This window comes from Planococcus citri, chromosome 4 (assembly GCF_950023065.1).
Source record: "Planococcus citri chromosome 4, ihPlaCitr1.1, whole genome shotgun sequence".
NCBI classification, from domain to species: domain Eukaryota; kingdom Metazoa; phylum Arthropoda; class Insecta; order Hemiptera; family Pseudococcidae; genus Planococcus; species Planococcus citri.
In genome coordinates, this window is record NC_088680.1 from 40,242,206 (window position 1) to 40,266,265 (window position 24,060).

Consider the following 24,060-nt stretch of genomic DNA (forward strand, 5'->3'; position numbering starts at 1 on the left):
AAAAAAAAATGGGGAAAAAATTTATTGTCAAAGTCAAAATGTTCAAAAATAATCCATTAATTTGCACAACATTGATTTTTGGTTTCATTCTTGCGTCATCGTCGCGTCGTGGCATTTGTTGACCGTTCCTGCGTCGTGGTTATGTGTCTTGAGTGATGAATACGTATAGTCCAAATTTTTGAAATTGTGTTTTTTCTTTCAATTTTAATCAACATTGCGGATCTTTGTAACTCTGAGGGATATAAGGATCCATTTCGAAAATCATTCTTTTTTACAAAAACTATTTTTAAAAAGTCTTTATTTTCAAAATGTGTTGGATAGTTTGCTCTTTGAAAGTTCAAATTAGTGATTTCCAAATTTTAATTAAGTGCTGATTTAAAATTTCTGATTCATTCTATTGAAAACTCTACAATTCTACAAACAAGCATTCTTCAAGTTGATTCAACCTTGAGATACACACTTTCAAGTGAGAAAAATTGTGCACAATTGGTAGAGTGATTTTCCAAAATAGGAAATTCACCCCTTTCTGTCAGCTTTACAACCATACCGAGTTTTTATTCAGAACACAACGCAGCTCGCAATGTGCCGCTCCGAAATCCAACAACGTCGTTACACAGCTTTCAGTGCACTCGGACTCGGTACGTTTACATCTCGAATACCAAATCCTATTCCTATTTACATGCCCTTTTACTTCTCAGCAGCTGCCATTAAAACTAAAGCATGCCTACAGAAATATCAATCAAAACAGTCACATATCCTTGATGCAATACCTGTTACCTCGTTGAATATCGCTATCACTACCTATTTGTAATATAAACAGAGATTAGAATAGACTACATGTTACACACGTGTACACTCGGTTGATTATTGTAATTCGTCCCCTCCGCCTTAGAATACTCTTAACCAGGACGGCGTTGATACGACACAACCAAATGACTCGATTATCACCTTTTGATGGGATTTTGGTTCATATGAAGTACGATATGGTCGTGGCTTTTCTCATTACTGCGATACGATGCGATGCCTCTCGTGTAATTGATGTAAATACGACACAGCCTTGTACGTACGTACATATTCGCCACCGTGTAATGAAACCATAGTTCGCGTAAACCCAGATTCTCATTGCGTGGTAATTATTATTAACGACGACGACGATGACCGAATCGAGAATATGGGGTTACTCTCAGGTCGTAATTTTTGTCCGCCATCCTTTTATAATTAGTAATCTTCCTCATACCCTTCCAATCATCCATTTTCCAGTCCTGCTGAAGTTCGAGTTTGTATACTCCAGATTTCTACACGTTGATATAGCCTCTTTAGAGTACTCGTATATATAGGCTTGTGTAGGTACGTGGAGTTGAAAAATCCATCAATTATGTTATACACTTGTACGTTCTTACATATAGAAGTGATGGCCTCTTGGGTGCACTAGCCATATATATGTTTCCATTGACGAATATGTCAGATTTTTCGATGACCAGTCCCTTAGAGGATTTGTAATGCCACAAGCCATATCACACGGCTAGGCTGAGCGTTCTTTTTACTCTATATGACTTGAATTCAACCGCAGAGTTGTCTCCCTTATTTTGGCCTTCGTTTTGAGACGCTTTCGAACATACATCGATGATGTCGTGAGATAGAGGAAGAATGGAAATATATTTCCAGACGTTGCGAGACATTGGTATAAAATGGTGAAGGAAGAGGTGCGGAAGAGAGGAGAGGAATACATGTGTACGACAAGATTACAAGTTTAAAGTTTCAGTAAGCTTTTCTCTAGGAAATACATACCGTGTGCTTCTACATATTATACGTGTCATTGTGTATTATTTTCGAGAGTCTTTTTTTCTTCTCATATTAACTCAAGTAGCTTGGAGAAATTAAACAAAGGGCATGTGAGAAAGAAATCTTTCATAACGTTGATTTTTTCAAGCAAAATAATTGAAAATGAATGTAAGTACCTACTATTAAATCGAAAATTCTCAAATACATCACAGATTTGAAATTTCAGTAAAAGAGTATCTAAACATTCCGTAAAAGATGTATTTAATTATACTACTCGTTGAATTAATTAATAAGATTGCAGTATGCAAATTGAGCTACATCAGTGTGTGGAAATTTGTCTACTCGCATGTTTGAAGGAAAACACATCGCATTAAGAAATTAGAAGACTGTTTTTCGACTGAGCATCAAGGCTGAGTAGTCAATGAGTTGGCCCCATACGACTTACGAGATATATGTATTTGCGACTGAAAAGTAATTTTCACCTTTCCCTTCCACTAATCGTCCCCTATAAATACCAGTGAGTAGCAGAATGCAAAAATGTAAAATTGTGCAAATTAGGGATTAGATGCATTCGTTGAGGTTCAAATTATTATTCAATAAATCGTACGAAATGCCTTCAATTTCAAGATTATGATTGTTAGTCGCATGCGATGATGTTAATAAAATTGCATACTCGGTTCGCCGTAAATACGATATCTTTACTCTAGTATTATCATGTGCCTAATGAACCGCTCTCTCAGTTGCATCGACAAGAAAATAACATATGTAGTGTACATTTTGAAACAGCCTGAAAATTTAAAATGTCACAGAATGAAAATCAGATTCAGGCCAAAAATGAGAAAAAAACTCGAAATTTTACCAAATTGACCTAGAAAGCTGAGATTTGGGATACATCCTATTTTCGACCTGCCAAATCGATTGGAAACGATTTCAACCCGTTTTGAGCAGTTCTGGAGCCTCCAGCTGAATTTAGAAACTGCAAATTTCCACAAAATTTTACCAAATGAAGTTGGAAATTCGTCATAATGTGGCAAACATTCATAAGAATTGAATATGACTCTTGGAAATCAAAACATTACAGAAGAATCAAGGAAAATAATGACAAAAAAATCTTCCAACTTCTGCAAAAAAAAAAAAAAAAATAGCAAAATGCCAGAAATAAAGTTGAAGGTTACTCAAAATGGCTGAATATCAATTGCAAAAATTGCCTCAGAATGCTCACAAGATTGCTTACAAAATTTACTTATTTAAAATCAACAGGGTCGAATTAATCAATGACAATAATTTTCAGATATTGAAAATGTGAATTTTTTTTAAAACCGAATTTCTATGAAAGTCGTGAAGAATAATTGAAAAAAATTGTGTTTTGGAATCATTAAAATTAGTAAGTGAAATTCCGAAGAAACAAAAACTTGAAAGTTGCATAAAACAAAAAAAATAGGACAATGGTATACTTGAATAAATGTTTTAGGGTGAATAAAACTTGATGAAACATCACAAAAATTGTGATAAATATAAATTAGGTTACAGCTATTGCGAAAGAATTGCCTAAAAGTACATGAAAAACATTTAAAATGGCAGAAAAGAAGATCTAGGAATTAAGGAAGGGACGGGACTCCTACATATATATAATTTTCGTGCATTTGTTATATTTTCTGGAAAAAAACTTCCAAATTACAAAAATAAAAGCTCATTATTCCAAACTCGGAAAAGCATTACTTAGTGCAAATTTAATTTGTATTCCAAACAGAATAAATTAGAGATTTGAAAACCAATGAAAATGGGTGCAAACAAAGTCTCCATGTTTAAAATTCCAAAAAGTAAAAGAAAAATCTGACAATATGTATATCAGAGAACCATTTTTGAGATTCTGGAATAATTTTAGCAATTCGTTGACTTTTTTCCAAGTCCTTGAAAATCAGATTTGATATAGGTACCTAGGTACATATAAAAGTCTACAGCAAGGCTCAATGTTATTTAAAATATCAGAAATTGACAATTTTTTTCACTTTTCAAAAGTTTGACATAAAATCAAGAAAGAGCCAGATAGAATTGTGAGATCAGATGCACCCCGAATATTAAAAATTCAATTGATCAATGTTTTTTTCAGAATTTGTATATTTTTTAGTTTGACATAATTTTAGCCATCTGATTTTTTACAAGTACATACTCATCAGAAAAAAATTCAAAAAAATTGGGAAAAAATTCAATTGAGGAATCTGCTTGGAAATTGGCTCAAATGCAGATACACCTTTCAAAACTGGTCTAGGGTAATCCATAGCTTAATTTTTAGCTGCCCAAATAGTTTTCTACGTCTTTTAAAGAAATTTTAAAATTCTGGAGATATCAAAAATCGAGCTAGAGGCTCCAGAGTGGCATGAAATACATTGGTAAAATTTGGTTCAAGACTCTTGATATTAGTTTTAGAACTTATTTCCATCATTTATACTATACCGACTAAGTATAAATTTTTTGACAAAGCATAAATCGTTGAAAATAATCAATTTTGATTTTTCGAAATTCGCTAAAAATTTAAAAATCAATGTGGGTAGCTGAAATTTTGGTTATGGGAGTTTCAACCATGCTATTGTATTTCCAAAAATTGCCATATCGTTCAAATTGGAGGCAGGCACCTCGAGTTGTCGTTCCCTTGCTAGAATTTTAGGAAAAACAAGACGTGTGGGTAGAGTTTAAAATTTCCTAATCCTAGTGAAATTTCAAATCTTTGTAAAAAAAAAAAGTCAATTTTGCAAGAAAATATGACACATATTCATGTACATAATAATTATATGCAGGTATTTTCATATTTTTTTTGTTCTGTTTTTTCAAGGAAAATTATTTTTGATGAAATCGGGCTCAGAATTAAATTTTGAACAGCTGGAGTTGATTTTTTGATTTTTGGCGATTTAGTATAACACACTTTTCTATTGAACCACATTTCTCGATCCTTCGCTTCTCCCATAATCGACCAAAAATCATATCTTCATCATCCAAAAAGTAGGTTCGTGATTCAGTATCTTCACCAAACCCACCTATAACCTTTCATCAGATCACCATCTTCATTCACAGACCATCGAGATAAAAACTACTTCAACTCTCTTCCTAGCAAAAAAAAAAAAAACATCGAATCCGGCTCGTCTATCAATAAAACTCCTCCCAGCTCATTCGACCCTTTTCGAATTCTCGACATCGTTAAGACAATACGTGCAGAGCGCAATTCGCCTGAAACTCGACTAAATTAATTTCAACGCTTATTACAAAAATATTGAAGCTTTTTTTTCTCCCGAACTAAGCGGAAAAAACACTCGTACCTACCTAAAAAAAAAAAAAAAAAAAAAAAAAAAAACGCCGCCAGAAGGTAAAAAGTATACAACGATGTAACTATTGCTACAAAGAGATTCTACGTTTTTTTCTCTCGCTTTCCTTGCTTTTCTCTCGCTCAACGAATTTATATTGTAATTTACCTGACCCCTTATCAGATTCGTAAAAATTTGAAAATTCTTTCCTCGGGAAATATTTTTCCATCGTTTTTTAAAGATGCTTTCAAAATCTTTTTCTTCGCTTACAGTATCGTTTTTTTTCACCACCTCGTCTCCTTGTCTCTTATTCTACTCATCCGACCAAAACGCGAAAAAAGTTTCTCTCGTTTCAAATACGTTATGGAAAAAAAAACAGTCGAAAGAGAGGTATCTGTGAAAATATTTCAAATTCTTGCCAACAATACAATGTACCTACGAGTGAGTGAGACGGAAAGCAGAAAAAAGTATTTCTTCTATGTTAAACAAAGTATTACATTTTGTAACTTTTAAGCGATATCAGCGACTTTTTCCTTTTTTCCTACACGCTGAGAGTATATGTACGTATGTACATTCGCTTTCACACGTCTATGTATAATGCCTACCTAAAAATACACATAAGTTGCGAGGATGAGGAAACCATATAACCCGCATCGCATCGTCAGCCATATCTACTTTATAAATGTATAGTTGATATTGAACCTGCAAGTAGAAAAAATTCAACCTTGTTTATTTTCTTGCTCATGTGGTGAGAAAAATCTACACCTATCCTTCCTATATATGTAGCATAATATACCTTTCTGACCAAATCTACTCACCATCCCTATCCCCATTCTGTTCCGTCATCGTGTATCGTTATATACGCAAAGTAGAGAGTTACCAAATTGTAATTCTAACCGTTAACAGGTATAAATTATCGTGATTTACGGTACGCTTGTTAATAAGAAATTATGAATTATTATCAAAACGTTACACTCTCGTTAGTCCACCAAGTTGCCACACTGCGCCGTGTATACCCATAAATTCCCATAGCCGCTTTAGTCTCTTATGCGTCGTTATTGGTAATTTAGGCAGCGAATTTAAAATATATTGTTCATACGTGAGATAGCACGACGACGACGTAGGTAGGTACAGGTACTTCATTGTTCCTCTTGTCCCTTTGCCATGACCTAACCATTCCTGTGACCACCGAGTATAAGCTTCAACAGTGTCGTCATCGCTCTTTTAGTTAGTCTATTATTTAACGAAAATCGTATGTATATAGCTACCTGTATATTTTATAATAACCACGTGTACCAAACTATACATACATAATGTGAATTATTTACAGCGTGGTACTTTTTCAAACATACGTTTGTCGTATTTTTACTGCCTACAGGCGCTGAAAGTATAAAACTTCTACGTATAGTTGTACCACCGTATAAACTACGAGGTGACCAGGCTATACTAGAATGTCACTACGAACTCGAAGGAGATTCCTTGTACGCTGTCAAATGGTATAAAGACAACGAAGAGTTTTTTCGATACGTGCCCAAATCGCAACCGCCTCTTTTCTCGTATAAGCTGGACGGCATCAAGGTTGACGTAAGTAGATACCTAACTTTATTACTTTTTATGATAATTCTGCAGATATTATTAATACCTATGATTTTTTGAGGCATCTACAGTTTGTTTGTTTTGTATGATTCGTAGCATGAGAACTCAGACAGCAACCATGTGACGTTGAAGTCAGTGAACCTGCGAACCAGTGGCACGTACCGATGTGAAGTCTCAGCCGAAGCCCCATTTTTTTCGTCAGCTCAAAAAGAAGGTCGAATGGAAGTTGTATGTGAGTACCTATACAAAAGACAGATCTTTAAATATTACATATAAGTACCAATTTTATAAATGTAATATTAGTGTGTAATATGAAGCTGCGAAGTTCCTCAATGTGGAGAGAAAAAATTGAAGAGGAATGATAGATTGAAAATGTTAGGTGCCTAAGGCCAATTTTGAGTGATATAAAAAATCAATGTTTAACCCCTTACTGTCCAAGTGTCCAATGAAAATAATGGATGAAAAAATTGGCATTTTTCACACTCCTTACTTTTTTATACAGTTGAATATGTTCTAAAATCATCGGAATAAAATTACTTCACCCAGGAAGCAGAATATTAAGAAAACCATTGTCATGATTTTTGGGACACCCTGTATGTAACTTTTTTGGAAAATATGTTGTGGTTGGAAAGAGCCCTCCCCCCCAAACGAAATCCAAAATCAGCTGAATCTTATTCAGAACATCATAACGCCTTCAAATTGATTCCTAGGTCTTACGTAGGCTGCGTTGAAAAGATGTTAATAAATTTGCATAATCAGTTCGCCGTAAATATGTACGATAAGATGAATCCATTTCATTTCTACAAGGCAATTTCGTTCCAAGATGAACAACTTCAGGCCTTATTGTCTAGTCTGGAAAAGTTCCTGTCGAAGGTTCGGTAAAATGACCACCAGTATTTATGTATGTAGATACCAATTCTCCAGGGGCCGAAGTGAGTCTCGTAATTTTCATGTACTTACGATTTGATGAGAAATGGATGAATTTTGTCAGCTCAGATCATGAAATTCGTTGAGCTTGGAGCAGATTAGTTTACTTGGTGTTCAAAAAGAATACATCAAGTAATATCGCGATCACTTTGAAAAAAATTTCAAAATTCATACGCCAGACACTGGAGGTCTGTTCAGCGTGACGCTGACTTTTTAAAAACGAAAAAAAAAATGTACCAATCTAATATAAACTCCCACACGACGAGTGTAATATGTAATCATGCAATTATAAACACCTCCCCCCCCCCAATACCTACTAATAAATCAGATATTTATGCGCCTCTACTTGGAAAATTTGGAATTAATCAATTTTTTGAAAGTTTTCAAAAGTCTGATAAAATATTGAAAAACTAATAGGATTTTTTCTACCAAGTTCTTGAAAGTCAGATAGAATCAGATACCTTTTACGAGGATGAGCTATTGTAATTGATCATTTTTTTCAAATTTTTCCAAACTCTGGAATGATACCAGGAAATTGATTTTTTCTTCCTATAGTTCTTAAAATTCAAAGGGAAAGATGTTGGACGTTTGTGAATTCTCCTTGGAAATTGATTAATTTTTTTCAAAGTTTTTAAAAGTCTGATACAATATTAGGAAATAAGTAGGGGTTTTTCTCCAAAATAGGTACTTAAATCCATGTCAAAATCCGTCAGGTACGTAAGATTTTTAAAAACATAGAAGAAACAACCGTTTTCCACCTACTCAGGGCACATCCAATTTCACTATTTTCTGTCTGACTATCAAAAATTTGGAAAGAATTGTAATCAGTTCTTAACATTATGTCAGACTTTTGAAAATTTCAAAAAAATACCAATTCTCAACATTTCAAGTGAAGTTGCCAGCAGACTTTTACACAATGTCATGCCTTTTTCGAAACCACAAAAAACCATCAATTAGTTATCAAAATTATGCCAAGTTTCCAAAAATTTGGAATGCCAGATGCAATATCAAAAAGTTTGTCGGCAACGTCCCTTAAATTCGCAATGCATGGTGGCGATCAGGAACTTCAATTTTTCCACATTTTTTTAAGGTCTGTCAGAGTGTCAGACGGTCGTGTTTTAAAAGCTTGCCCTCATTTAGGAAAATCATTGATTTTTGATAAATAATAATTATTATGTAGTATCAAATCGTTGGTAATTAATTACTCCAAATTTTTCGTAAATTACAGGTAATTTTCTGGTGAATCACTGGTGATTTCCTGGTAAATTACTGGTGATTTTCTGGTAATTTCCTGGTAAATTACTGGTGATTTTCTGATAATTTCCTGGTAATTTCCTGGTAAATTACTGGTAATTTCCTGGTAAATTACTGGTAATTTCTGGTAAATTACTGGTAATTTTCTGGTAAATTACTGGTAATTTTCTGGTAAATTACTGGTAATTTTCTGGTAAATTACTGGTAATTTTCTGGTAAATTACTGGTAATTTTCTGGTAAATTACTGGTAATTTTCTGGTAAATTACTGGTAATTTTCTAATTTTCTGGTAAATTACTGGTAGTTTTCTGGTAAATTACTGGTAGTTTTCTGGTAAATTACTGGTAGTTTTCTGGTAAATTACTGATAACTTTTGGTAAATTTCTGTTGATTTTTGGTTTGGCAAATCATAAGTAATTTTTGGTGAATGAGTGGTAATTGTTGGTAATCGAATACTGGTGATTATCTGGTCAAGAACTACCCAACAATTTTTTGGTAATTTCTGGTAAATTTTGGTATTTTACAGGTAAATTTTGGTAGTTTACTAGAGTTTGGGTTATTGGTAATTTGTGGTAAATTAAATTACTGATTGTTTTTGATATGTACATAAATTACTGTTATTTTTTGGTTTGGCACATAAAAATACTGGTGATTTTCTGGTCAATAACTAGCAATTTCTTGTTAATTGCTGGTAAAATTTGGTAATTTACTGGTAATTTTTGGTAAAATACTTGTGAGGATATTAAATAAATATTGATAATTTTAGGTAGGAAATGATGAACAGGTATTTGATATATTACCGGTAATTTTTGTAAATCATTGGGAGCGTCCAGTAGATCTTGTAACTTGGTAAGGTATAGTGAATCACTGGTAATTTGATGATGGTTAATTGTACTGTTTACTTTATGATTTTTGAGAATGGAAAAGTGCTAACATTATTGACGAGGAATCGTTATTTTAACGATCCTCCAATCACCAAGTGTTAGGTGGGGGTCATAAGTGTTATCGAATTTCAAAAACAATGTACATATCAGGAAAGTTAGGTTTAGAAACTCTAGTCGAAGTTTTTCAGGAGGGCTACCGAGGTACTGCACAGATTAAGTAACACTGAGTACCCAAAAATGGAGAAAAATCACTTCTTTGGTGATCCCCTGCTCATCACGTCTCCTATACGGTTAGAGAGCTCAGCATTGTCTGGATACTCTCCCACTCAACGTGATCATTCTCTGTGCCAATTCTTTTCAAAATCCAACATACCTTCATGAACATGTTTTTGTCAGATAAAATATTCTTAGAGCAATAGCTACTTTTAAGAAAATAAGGAAATTCTAAGGAAACGTTTGAAATAGTTAGGCTTTTTTGAGGAGAAATAATGAACAATGATGCTATTTTTAAAATTTTTCAAATACTATTTCCATTTTACTTCAAAAAAAAAAAAAAGAAAAAAAAACTTGTTCCCTTATCAGAAAAGTTCTACGAAGTCGAAACAAAATTTTCACGGAAGAGCTACACCAATGAAGAGGTACGAGTATTAGCCTATACTTAGGCTCATATATCGTGAAAATGAGTACGAGTAGGTAAGCAGCTAAGAACTCGTCGTCGTTTAGGAACATAGCCTACACGAGGGGAGAAAAATAGATTAATTGGAATTCGCGGCTACAGGTGTTACGGAGACGCGAGAAATCAACGGGGGCCACTGCCAACCCTTGCAGTACCAGTATGATTCTGGCTGGGTGAATATAGAGATAAGGGAGGGAGGTTTAGGCTGATATAACTGGGATCGGTGGCTGCGGCAGGCACTGGCAGTCGTACGGCGATGTCGGCGTGAAATACGATAATTTATGAGTTTTTGGTCGTGTGTGTATACTCGTACTATAACTATAGGTGCTCAACACTACGTACGTGCTCTGTACGTAGTATATACTTACGACGACAGGCGCAGGTAGGTATATTTGTCTGCGTAAATTTTGACGTTTTGTTGGAAGCTAAAAAATGACTTTTTATTTCGCGTCTACTCTCGTAAAGCGTAGCGGCGGTGGCGGCCGACGGATATGTATTATATACGAGCTCGCGTTGAAATATTGAATTAATTCGAATACGTCACCGGTAGTCATCGACAGATATGAAAATGTCAACTGCGCTCGACGTATTCTCGCGAGCTTCTCTCTGTGCTACTGCTCATTCCCCTTATCCCACGGGCAGGCGTTGCATTGTAACGCTGCTGCGTACACATTCAGATTGGCAACGACAAACAGAGGTATTTCCGAGTGATAGCAGACGTTTGTGTACTTTTTGTTAAAGATGTAGAATCGTTTTGCTTGCCTTGCCGTTGTCGATGTCGTTGCCAACAACTTTCCGAGCAAGAATGAGACGCAGCCGGTGACAAGTTTTTCTTCCATTTTTTCACCCTTCTCTGACTCTCTTTCCGTTCTGGATGCTGCTTTTTTTGCGATTGTGTGCGATATTTGCGTACATTGTACACGTCGAATTGGTTGCGCTATTATTAAATTTGTTTAGACCATTGATTTCGCACCCGATGAGATGTAGGATTATTTACGGTTTTCAGTTCTTACCCCATGTGTTCCCATGTAACATACTAAGACGCTTCTTTAAGCTCTCTACATCTTATCCACATCTATAGTATGTACTACCGAGGGTGAAAAATTTTGACGGTGACGACATACCTAGTCGAATATCCTATCTACTTGTAATATACGTGTATAACACAGCAGCAGGTGAAAAACGTGATTCATTTATTCTACATGTTTTTTTCTTAGCGTTTTCTAGATACCTACCTATGTATTGTGTAGTCGGTAGGTACTGAGATTTTGATTAAATGAATACGTTGGATGTATAAATCAGAGGGAGAGAGTAGTCGTCGCAGTATTCCAGTAATAAACAATGCGAGAGTTGAGAGGGTAAGTTTCAAGCACCAATTTAAAACTATGAAAAGCCTTACAGTTGTCTTTTGTGAATAAGCATTTCAAGCACCCATGTTATGGAAATGTTTAGCTCGAATAATACTACCGATCGTGTTAGCAAAATAGTTATTCGATAGCCTCTTGATTTTGAATCCTTGATTTGAAATGTACTTGAAATTGATGTCGGCTTTGTGCAATTCGTGTTCAAATGAATTTATTGAATTGCTTGTCTGATTTTTTTTAAAACCACCTGTTGTTTCTTCACGTACCAGAATAAATATCAACACCTCTTACATATAGGTATCTACTTATGTTACTGTATTTTTGTTTCGAGCCTGCATATGAATGATATGTTGATAAAATTATTTTTCATTTTAGTGCATTTCATAAAAGTGTAAGAAATTACTCACGAACGATTCGTTTAAAAAATTTTAGACCATATTTTCTCTTCTCTCTCTTCTTCTATTTTGGTATCCGAATTGGTTTTAGTAAAAATGAATACAGAAGCGTGACGAAGTGATGTGTCATGAAAGGAGGGGAGGGGGGTTGAGACTGACATTTCAACAATTACTCAAGCAACAACTAAATTTGCTAGAAGACATCAAGATCGTTTGCAAGATCACCCTAATCAACTTGCAAATGCTTTATTAGAACCAATTATCAATCATAGATTGAATAGAATTAAGCCTATAGATCTAAGTTTTTAAAATAAAAGAGCTTGTCACACTTATTCAGCATTTTTCACGTAAATCAGCCAGATGTGAATCGAACAAATTTTGGAAGGGGAAGGTTGGAAATGAAAATGTTGAATAGTTTTAAAAGTTCAAAAACGATTTTTTTTATACTCGTAGAAATTTGGTAGTGTAGGTAGGTACATACATGTAGGTAATCCAAAATCCAAAATTTGCATTTTTTTCGCGTTTTTTTGAAGGCTTTTGGCCTTTGAAAATCAAATTCATAACGAGAACAGAACATTTTCGATTTTGCCTGAGCGAAGTGAGGGCGAATGTTTCAGAAAATTTACAATTTGTGAGGTGCAAAAAAATCATGATATTTTTTAAAAATATGAATGGAGCTCGAGCGAGGCGAGGGCAAAAGCTCTCAAAAATTCACAATTCTTCTTCTTTTTTCAGTACAATATAATTTTTATACATATTTTCAAAAACAACCAATTTTTACAAAAATTAGAAATGATTGTTTCCGAATTTTCGGTTAAAAATGGACGTTTTTTTGATAATTTTAGCAGAAGTTGGGACTTTCTGGAAGTTTTGACTGAAATGTAGGTTTTGAAGAGACTTTCTTTTTGGAATATTTCAAGAAAAACATTATTTTTTAGGTGAGAAAGTCAATTTTTCTGCTCTCTAACTTTGGTCGAACGTCGAAGAAAGGAAAAGGGGAATGATCTGGCCCACGCGAAGCAAGAGCAAAAACCTTAAAAATCATAGATACATAAATGTAAATCAAGAAATAAAAATCCACGATTTTTTGCAACTTTTTTTTATGGGGGGGGGTGTTTATAATTGCAGGGGTTTAAATTTGGTTTATTAAGTTGGTGTTTTTTAGTAGGGTTATGAATTTTTGGATTTCAGAAGGGTTGTCTGGGATAGTCCTTGAATTTGGGTCTATTTTGAGAGATAGTCTTGTTTGCTGTAATTTAGGACAAATGAATAGTAAATGTTGGATGGATATAGGTTCATTTTCAGTTTTCACAGAATTGACAGGGGTTTTTGGAATTTTTTGATAGAGATTGTTGTGCGTGATTTTAGAATGACCTATTCTTAGACGGGTTGTAATTATTTCTTCTCTTCTGTTTAAGTGATCAAGGTTCTTCCAGGGGTAGATTGTTTTTTTGTGTTGAGTTTGTTTGATATCTGTGATGACCAGAAGTTTTGCCATTTAGAGTGAGTATTTTGTGTAAAGAACGATTTTGTATCGTCAGGGGTGAAAATGGTGATTGGTGGGGGGGGAGGTAGTGGCTGATTTTGCATGGGTGTCAACAATTTCATTTCCTTCAATGCCAACATGACTAGGAGTGTACATAAGGTGGATGGTGTGGTTTGAATTTTGGAGATCTAGCAGAATTTTGTGAATATTTTGTGATCTGAAAAAATGTTTTGTATGAAGATCAATTTTCCCTGCTGACAATTTTTTTCCAAATTTCTCAACTTCTTCCAACTTACTTACCCAATTTTCCCCAAAAATTCCCAACTTTTCGTATAAATTTTTCTGTTGGGGGAGAGGGGGGCGTTCGTCTCGTCTCTGAATGAATAGTCTATTTCAACCACTTAGGATTTTGATGGAAATAATGTTATTCATGAATTATTCTCATTTTTGAGATGCATAAAAAAAATCCACTATCCTCTCTGCAGTTGGTGCTAATCGAGGATGAGGTAAATCTCCATCAGCACGTCATTCTAGGCAAATTATTATTGAAAGAAAAAATTGGTTACCTGAAAAATAATAATATCTAAAAAGAATAGAAATTCCTATCTCAAGGTATAAGGTGGGTATTTGAAAATGATGTGCTAAAAAAGGTATCCCTATCAAATACTATACCATATCGTCTAAAGAGCTACCTCCTTCGTAGAAGTTGCGGAAGAAGAAGAACGCATCAAAAATGAGGTAAAGGGGGCAGCGAGACGATATAATATTAACCTTCGCGACACGTACCGGCAATGAAAATCATTGACCGTCAAAGTTATCGAATACATGACAAAAAGCTCGACGAAAATTCTACGTATTAAAGGTTAAAAGCGTGGTAAGAAAATAGGTAGTAAATCAAGCGACGACCTGAGTTGTAAAATACCCCCAAGATACGTTCGTCGTCGTCGTAAAAAGAATGAAGCCTATAATTCGAAACATTTATTCGGACACATGTAGAGTCTCGGTAAATGTATTTTCGTCATAAGGTTTAACCTAAGAAAAAAAAATGTAGCAGACACGTACTTACTGCTTTTTGCCTTCATTTTTTTCAATTTCGTGAAACGTGTGTAGGTAAGCTTTATTTTTTATTTTTTAGAATTGACTCTAAAGTTCACTTCGAGTGAAAATTTCATTAAAGGATTCTCGCATGGAGATGTTTTGCGATTTACGAGTATCTATACCTGTAGGCTTCATTTTGACATTCTCGACATGCAGATATAGTGGTCGAAAAAAATTTATTTATACAGGGTGTCTCATCAGTAGAGTGAACCAATGTGAGTAATTCTTTCAATTCAATTGTCAAACATCAACATTTTCTAGTTTTGAGACATTCCGAAGCTTCCAGCGACTTTTCAGTTTTTTCCAGAAATTTCAATTCTCTCAGGAAGGGTCAAAAATGAAGTTCAGAATCCATCATTTTGGTCAGTGCTTATTGAACATCCTCTTGACAGTCGCGAGTTCCAAAGTTGATTTTTAGACCAAATTGCAAAATCCATAAATTTGAAAAAAAATCAAATTGGTTAAAAATCACTTTTGAATTCACACTCTTGGAATTTCGCCGTAACCACCTGAAATGGTCGACAGGGTGCCTAATAAGCACTGAGCAAAGTTATGTGTGCCAAAGATCATTATAGGCCCTCTTAGGGCGATTTTAAATTTCTAGATATTTAAAAAATTGCTGGAGGCTCTACAATAACCCAAATGGAAGTTTAATTATTGAAGAAATTATTTACAAAAAATTCATAATTCATGAAAAAGTTCAAAAATTGCCTTTAAAATAGCTTTTTTGAATTTTTTATTTTTTCAAAAATTCTCCAAGAATCCACAAATGAACTTTAGCACTTGAAATTCTGGTTATTGGAGTTATTCGATTTCGCTTGATTTCGTTCAATTCTAGGAGCATGAGTTTAAAAAGTTCCCTTGTTAGTTGTGCTAGAATTATCAACCCCAGAGATGAGTTTTTCGCTCAAAAAGTCAGAAAAGCAGTTCAATATTAATGCCAGACCCTCCCATCTGATGTCTGGTGATATTCAAATACGAAATATGGCTGCCGTTCGACAGGACACCCTGTATAAAACCCCCTAAAAAACATGTTACATTATATTCAAAAATGGCAGATGTAAATAATTGGATTCGCGATAGGAGAGAAATTACACCAGACCGATGATGTTGTCGTTCTTCGTCAGATAGGTACACCGTGAAGCGCGCAGCCAGGCAGGCAGTTTCATTATATACTGAGTGAACGATTATAAATTTTCATTTTGTCGCGTTGCAAGCTGAATTAAGATTGATCGAAGGGTCTATTTGTAGAAGGGAGACACGTTCAAGGCACGGTAATTGCTCTCGTCATAGGATCGTTTTGTGTAAGGAAAGACAAGAAGGGGTTGTCGCGCGGCTCAAAGTAAGAAATTACGATAGGATATAAGAGGCTTGCTACGTCGACGAACGAAAACCAAGCTGGAAAAGAGTGAAAAAGAAAATACACTTTGAAATATAAACGGTTTATCTGTTTAAGTAACACGATACATTCGTTAAAACTGCCTTAAATTTCCCATTACACGTTTTGTTTAACATTTAAAAGAACCAACTCGCAGGGAAAATATAAAAACCGATCTAAGATATCGAGCAGCCCAAGTACGTAGTAGGTGTACTATCGTATCGTGTATGTGTTTGTAAAGAAAGGGTGAAGGGTAGCAGACTAAAGAAAGCCAGCAAAAAAAAATACCAAGACGACGTGGTATTACCTGTGAGAGAAAAATAGGGGTTGATTTCGTTTAAGGGAAAACAGGTCATATGATTGTTAAAGGTTCACACACAACAGAGAGGAAACACCACCAGTCGCAGTCGCTAGTTTACTATCGTATCGTCTCGTATAAATATATCAAACGAGGAGATTTTCTTTTCTAATAAATAAACGAGAAAGAGACGAGAATTTCCAACAAATTTTACCTCGTATCCTCATTACTTTTCTTTTATCTTTGGGAATTTTTTTTTCCAACGGGTTAACAATACGTATAGAGCTACATAGCTTCAGCAGCCTCTGCGTGTCTGCGTGAAAAGTCGTCGTTCGATTGTCTAGGTTTTTTTTTGTTTTTTGTTTATAGACGATGCAGTTTGCTGTGTGGTTTTTTGTTTGGTCTATTTTTTTTCCTTTTGGTTTTACAAAGCTATTCGGATGCGTCCATTTTTTATGCTCTGGGTTAATTTCCCGTTGAAGTTTGTGTAACCAAGACGTAGGTTATATGGATTTATATGTTGTAGGATGTGTTGAGGGATTGGTGTTGCATATCTTATGAGCATAAATGTCATTCCATTGCTAAGCTATTGAGGGTGATTTTTTTTTTGTGCGAATATCATCAATTTGCAACGAGATTCAATATGAAAAAAATAAGTTCGACAGTAAATTAAAATCCGCAACCATTACCTTTAGATATCGTTTAAAATGATTTCATTCTACCGATCATATTTCCATAAGGGTGTGAATGTGAATTTCAACCTAGTCTGGCTGGAATATTATACAAATAAGTACCTCCTAATAATGGCGTCGGCGTCAGCATCGTCATTGACTATGCATAGAATGCCTATTATAAAGATCCCCCATTATAAAGCGTTGGCTGGCTGCCATTTATAATATGCAAACTGTTGATTGACATTTTGTCGTAGACGGTGAGTCTACAACAATATTGGCGTGCTTATAAGGACAACTCGTGTCAGACATTACACAGATAGGGAAATGTTATCAGGATCGGTGCGAGAAAATCCTGTCACCAGATGGGTAGCTACGCCATAAATGCATGTATAATACGTGTATTTTAATTAGTCTACTTGTGTATAATTTGATAAGGGGTATTTTGAAGAGTTGATTATATGAATTCTATGGTGTGAACGTACTCTTGTCGGTTGGACCACCTACGAAAAGGTTATCTGAGCGAGAGTAATTTAGGAATTGTGTTAAAAATTCAGATCTTAGCATTACATTTTTTGTTCTTTTTTAAAAACTACTTACCCATTGTGAAAAAAAAGTGTGGAAGAATAAAAAAGTAAAAAAAATGAAGCAAATTTTAATTTTTTTCAATTTTTTAAAATAATTTTGCTTTTTATGATTACTTAGTCGTAAAAGTTGGCAAAATAAGAGAACAGAATGGCTGAAAATAATGAAATACCTAATTAAAATTGCTCATCAAGATAATTACCTATAATCAGATCATAAATTTCTCTGGAGGTTTATGGAAAAAAGAAGTATTTCATTTCACAATTTTAATGATAAGTATAAGTCGAGAATAGAATAACATTTTTATTAAAACCATCTCTTTAGAGTAGGTATATGAAGGAAACCATACTGTCAAGAGAGTTGGGTGGGGAGGGGGTCAAGACTCACGAGATGGTCCCTGGATCAGACTTCAATAAGAAACATAATCAATTATGATGGAAGATGGTTTGTTCTCCTATTCGAATTGAATTTACTCATTGATAAGAGGGAGGGGAGAGAGATAAAAATTCTTATTGATACGCGTTGAAGAGGTCAATGCTCCAACTGTGCATCATGCATGTAACTGAAAAACAACCACATTAGTACCATTATTTTGATTCTGTGACGGTGGATTTCAGGGCATTCCATATTATCACATCAGCACAGTTTTGGGTTTACGTTCCCCAATTTCGCTCAAATTTTTTTAGTAGGTTCCTCGGATTATAAGAAAATCACCTCCATTGACTCCCCCCCTCCAATCATCACCCCTTGAGCAGGTGTTTTTTTCATTAAATTGCCTATTTTGGAGTTGAATTATTCTCAAGACTGCTTCCACTTGAAGAAAATCTATTTTGGGCGTTTTAAAGACATTTAATTGAGAATATTTTAAAATCCTTGCCAAAAATGTCAAAAGTTCAAAGTCTAGCCTGTTTTGAAAAATTCAATTTTCGAAAGCTAGCCAGATTTTGAAGCTATGTACTTAACTATGCAATTAAAAAATTCGTAAAAAATTCTTGAAGCATAAGTATACTTTTATGAAATCATTAGTCACACAATTTTTTATATTTTCACGATATTTGAAAGACCAAAAGGAGGGAGTTGGAGGGTATTGTACGAGTATATATTTCACAAAATTTGCGAATTATAATTCACAGATCACGATTTCAAAACTTTCAATGCGCAAACGATTTCAAAAAATAGTCGAAACTTTATATTTTGTAAAATGTGCACTTACGAATCATTTAAAAAGAACAGATAAGTACCTACGATATTTTCCTCCTCATGCTTTGCGTTCAAAATTTTCATTGACTGGCAACTTTGTCAGGGAAAATGTAGTGGGAGGGGGAATTTGACTCATTCCAGCAATATGTAGCACAATTTTAAAAATTAAACTCAAACTTTGCGCTATGATTTAGAATTTTGAAAAAAAAACTGTAAAATAGTAAATTCTCCCAAAATCCTTTAGTTGGAAACATTGCATTTTCGAAATGGACTCTTTTAATGAAAAAAGGACCACGTCCCCAGTGGGGCCAAGATGAAAACAAAAAAGGTCAAAATTATGCAACGTATTTTGGTCCAAAGATACCCCCCCCCCCCTCAAAAAAACGCTTTTATTCAACAACTCGAATGACGTTCTGAAGAACCAGTTGAATTTGTTTTTGAGGTTGTACAATTCAAATTTGAAATTTATTCTGTGGGTGGGGGTGGAAAGGTGTATTGAAGAGAAAATTGAAATCACACATAAATGACAAATGTAGGTATATCCACGAGTGACATGTCGAAATAGATACCTACATGTTTTCAAGGTCGTAAAATTAAAATTTGAAATCAGTTTTTCAGTTGAAGTGAAGGATGAAATGTGGGAGGAGAAAAGATCAAATTTCACGAACATCATGAACGACATATCGATGTAGGAAGGTACCTACATTAGGATGGATCGCGAAAAAAAGTCTGTGGATTTTTATCAAATTCTGCAGCAGAGTCCTTAATTTTGAGTTGAAAGTTACCCGTGAAATTTTTTAGCTCCGGAAGTACATACTCCTGGAGAGGAGATTTAAGCCTTCAAAGAGAGGGAATTTCCGAAAAAATCGTGGTTTTTTGCTTATGCCGCTACACGACCTGCTTTGGAAATAATGGTCCAATCTCAAATGAAAGTATTTGAGATTCTGCGTTGACCTATGTTATTGCTGTAAAAATTCAAGACCACTTTTAGGGTTCTACTGAGCGGTTGAAAATTAACAAATAGCTTATTTTCGCATAAATTCGTGTTTTGAAATTTTTTTCTTGGCAAATACATATTTCGTATTAATTAATTAATCATGTTAAAATATTGAAAGAGATCTATCCCAAAACTGGGGAAATATTTTTATGCTCAGTGGTGCTAATTTTTTGATCATTTTTGCCAATTTCAAAAAATCAAAAAAATGTCATGGTTTTTTTCAAAACAGACAAGAGCGAAAAACCACGATTTTTCCGAAAATGGCTTCTCTTTGAGGGCCTCAATCTCCCCTCCAGGAGTACCTCGGGAGCTAAAAATTTTTCTATATAATTTTCAACTCAAAATGAAGGTTTCTGCAGAATTTGGTCGAAATCCACCGACTTTGTTTTTCACGATCCACAAATGTTTGGAACAAAATTTCAAGGTGTGAATTCATTTTTATCCTATTTGAATTTTACGCTCAAAAACGGTACCTAAAATTCACTTAGGTGTAGGTAGTAGGTACCAACGAGCAGAAAAAAAATTCTCATAAAAAGTCGGTAGAAGCTGAAGAATTTAGATAAAAAATTTCAGTCATTCAACTCGAGGGTACAAACTTTGGAAACAAAGACATTTGCCAGTTGCTGTATAATATTCAAAAACCACCACCCACCGTTCACCGCTGAAAATATAGAAAAAAATATATATACCAAAACCGGACCCTTTTTCCAATAATAAAACACAACGTGGTCGTTTAATTATAAAGGTACCTAGGTCATCGTATCACTGTCGGTATAGTTTTTTTACAGCGTGTACTAAAGGTATGTACTTGGCTATGGTTAAGGTAAAAGGCCTGATATAAATTCTTAATAGATGGATGAGAAAAATGGTAGCTAGTATAGGCTTAATTGTATACCTGTTCTCTTTGTTCCGTGTCATCAGTTATTGACGTAGGCCGATTCGACGATTAATGTTGACCAGCGTATTAAAGCTTGGAGAAAAGTTGTGCGGCGGTGGTGTTTTACACGCCAACACAACCGTATACCCTACACGAGTACCTTGCCTGGCTTTGTAAAAGTTCACGCCGCCATTTCTATGCAGCATTATACGCTTTTAAGCATCGCCGAACAATAAAGCACGCGACATTTTAGCATTTTACAGTTTTGCAAAATTCGTCGAACGTAGACGATGAAGAGAGTGTAGTATGCGGACGTACAGATGAACCACGAGAGGTGGTCCTTGACAGAGGAAAGTGTCAGGCTACCAAAATGATGTAAACGGTACTTGTCGCCAGTATATAATACTCTATGTATGTGGTGCGGTTTTAAGTGTATGCGCCAAAAAAAATGGCGAGAAAAAACACACCAACAAAACAGAACTGACTGAGTGAGTGTAGCGTAGAATTGGTTAAAAATATAGGAAAAATGAACCCAAAAAAGGTACACGGGTGAGTTGCCGGGTAGGCTACTCTTCATTAACAAGGTAAAAAGGAAAAATAAGTACTTTAATAAATGTGAGTGCAAAAGTAACAAAAGAAGAAAAGCGCGGAATTAAGTGGGCTTCATTCGATAAAAAGAGAACCAGTAGAGGGTTTTTTCACCCTTCGCTCTACTGGCAGCTCTTACGTGTATGTGCACACAGTTTCAATAAAGCGGAGGTTTATTTCGATTGAAACCCCTCTCTCCTCACGTCTCCAAACATCGTAGAAGGCCAGATGCTGGAGTTTTCGCGCAGTTTTCCCCCTCTTTTGCAACGAGTAAATAGATCTAATTTCATTACCTGAAGATGGTCGTATTTTCCAAAGTATTCTTCGAGGTATTTTTTTTTATCTTTTTTGATTTCGCTAATGCGAGTTTTTTTTTTTCTTCGGCAGTGTTATTGGGTGAACAGCCGGGCTGCGTGATTCGATAAAAAATGAATCGAAAGAGAGCCTGAAAAGGTTCATTTTACGTCGGAAAACTCGTCGGTATATGAGCACTGCCGCGGATTGGAATGGTGGAAATTAAAGGTACCTGTGGAGCGGCGGCGGTGACGCCAGATGAAAGGTGAAACAATAAAGCATCCAAGAAAGCTTTTCTTTAAACTTGAACCGTAATTCGTTTATTTAAGAATTACAGTCGGCGAATGCTATTAACTCGGTTACCGGTACTCATGAAGATATTGTATTATATTTCCTCGTATTTTATTCCCTCTTCTCTCTGGCTCTCTTATCGGTTGGTCTCGCGGAGCTCTTTAATACCTTCTTTCTGCTATCCACTCGAGCTCAACAAATTCATAGTAAGTATACATACCATACAAACGCACACACAGCTACACATTTGCTAAAAAAGACGTTTCGATTTATTAAACGTTTGCCGAGCAAAAGGAACGATTTCACTCGACGAAAGGGTGGTAAAATTGTTTAAATGTTATTTTTTACCAGCTTCAAAAAGTAGGTTGCTCGAGGAGAGCGATGCTTCTAAGCAACGCTGAAATTAATTTCTTCTCTTCGACGATGTAATCGAAAAAGCGTTCGCGGTTTCAGAAATAACTTCAATTAATTCCCAACGCGAACGAATATGTTGATTTTTGTATTGATATTTGTGTAAGTGAAGAACCCGTTTTGAGTAAATAAACCATTAACAAGCGGCGGAGTTTGACCTCGGGTAATTATTCGCGGTTGATGGAAAACTACGTAGGTATAGGTAGGTACTTGAAGAAGCCAATGGTGAGCCGAATTTGGCGAAATGTACTGAGATGAGGGTTTTTGTTTTTTGTACGATTCGTCGAAGGATATTTAAGGAATGACTGAAAATAAATCTCATAATAGGGACTTAACTAGGTATTTTAGGTTAAAAATATGTCAATAGAAATGTTGAAAAACTGACTAAAAATTTATAGGTAGGTACCTAATATTTTTGGATATTTTCTCAATTTTAAATCTGAGTAAATTATTTTCATCGTATGGATTGAGAAAATCGAAATTTTTGCCCCCTTGTCAGTTCAATTATTGAAAATTGTAATTTTCGTGTCTTTCTACGTACGTAGCTTGAAATTTCATTTTTTCCAAAAATGTTGATCTTGAAAGTCCAAGTATGGCGAAAAAGTACATTTTAGCAAGATTTTGGTTTTTTGAGCACGTTGCACCGATTTTTCAGCTCCACAAAAAATAGTTGTTATATGTATCTACCTTAGGGTGTCACTAAATTTCTGAAAAAAATTCACGGAGTGTACCCTCCCCGTTTTTTCTCTCGAATTTTTGAATTTTTCAACCCCCCAACCAACCCCTTCAAAAATAAAATCTATAATGATTGAACATTTTTTTTTTTTGAAAATAATTTTACACGAGCATCTACCAATGTGACTATTTTCTGTGAAAGTTTTAACGTTTTTGGACCATCACTCTCCATGAGAACCAGAATTGTGCTCGGGTTGTGGTGAGAGGGGGGGTCGACTCAAAAATTTTTGGAATGGTTTTACCTACATTCAAACTAACATGTTAGGTGCTTTTCATCAAAATTGGAGAAAGTGCCGATTTCACTATCTTATCCTGAAAGGCTCTGTACGTAATTCTAATCTGATTACCTGGGTATAAGTAGGTACATATTACCTAGGTACATACATTATTATTTTTCAATTTTCATTAAAAATATCTAATGAACTGTCCTGTGATAGCGAATCTTATAAAAGGTCTACATACAAGTAAAAAGAAATCAAAGGTACCATCTAAAGATTGGTATATCATAAATAGGGAGTACGAAACGAGCCATACCAGCCTTGTACACATTTGTCGCGACTGACGTTGATCCGGAGAGCTCGAGTGTCCTGGACCAAGTGATTTTTCTAGCATCACGATCCTTGCAACAATGCTCGGATCGCGAGTACATTACGTAGCTATTGCTCCTCCCACAGGACGATTACAATAACCTACGCTTACCAAGAAGTTATATTAATAACTACTATAGGCGAGCAGGGCATATCCGCTCATCACAAATCGAAAAATTTGATGAGCTTTTGGATATTCTCCTCCATTTTATGGAATTGACAATCATGACCCAAAAACTCGTACTTCACTCGCATAATACTTACTCTAGATCTTCAACGACACTGCAGAGCCACAAAAGTGGCTTTGGATTTGAAGCTGAGCCACCCCCCCCCGAACCAGGTCAGGTAGAGGGTAAGAATAAAAAAAACCGTCGATCGTGTTCAAAAAAT

At 35.1% G+C, this 24,060-nt stretch overlaps 1 protein-coding gene across 1 annotated transcript in view; it reads left to right on the forward strand.

Annotated features, from left to right (window-relative positions):
- The window catches only part of LOC135843654 (uncharacterized), a 71,641-nt gene that overhangs the window by 8,548 nt on the left and 39,033 nt on the right, over nucleotides 1-24,060 (forward strand). Inside the window, exons 2-3 of the mRNA XM_065361606.1 lie at nucleotides 6,457-6,662; nucleotides 6,771-6,906. Coding sequence (XP_065217678.1) covers nucleotides 6,457-6,662; nucleotides 6,771-6,906 — 342 coding nt within the window. The remainder of the gene's footprint in view (nucleotides 1-6,456; nucleotides 6,663-6,770; nucleotides 6,907-24,060) is intronic.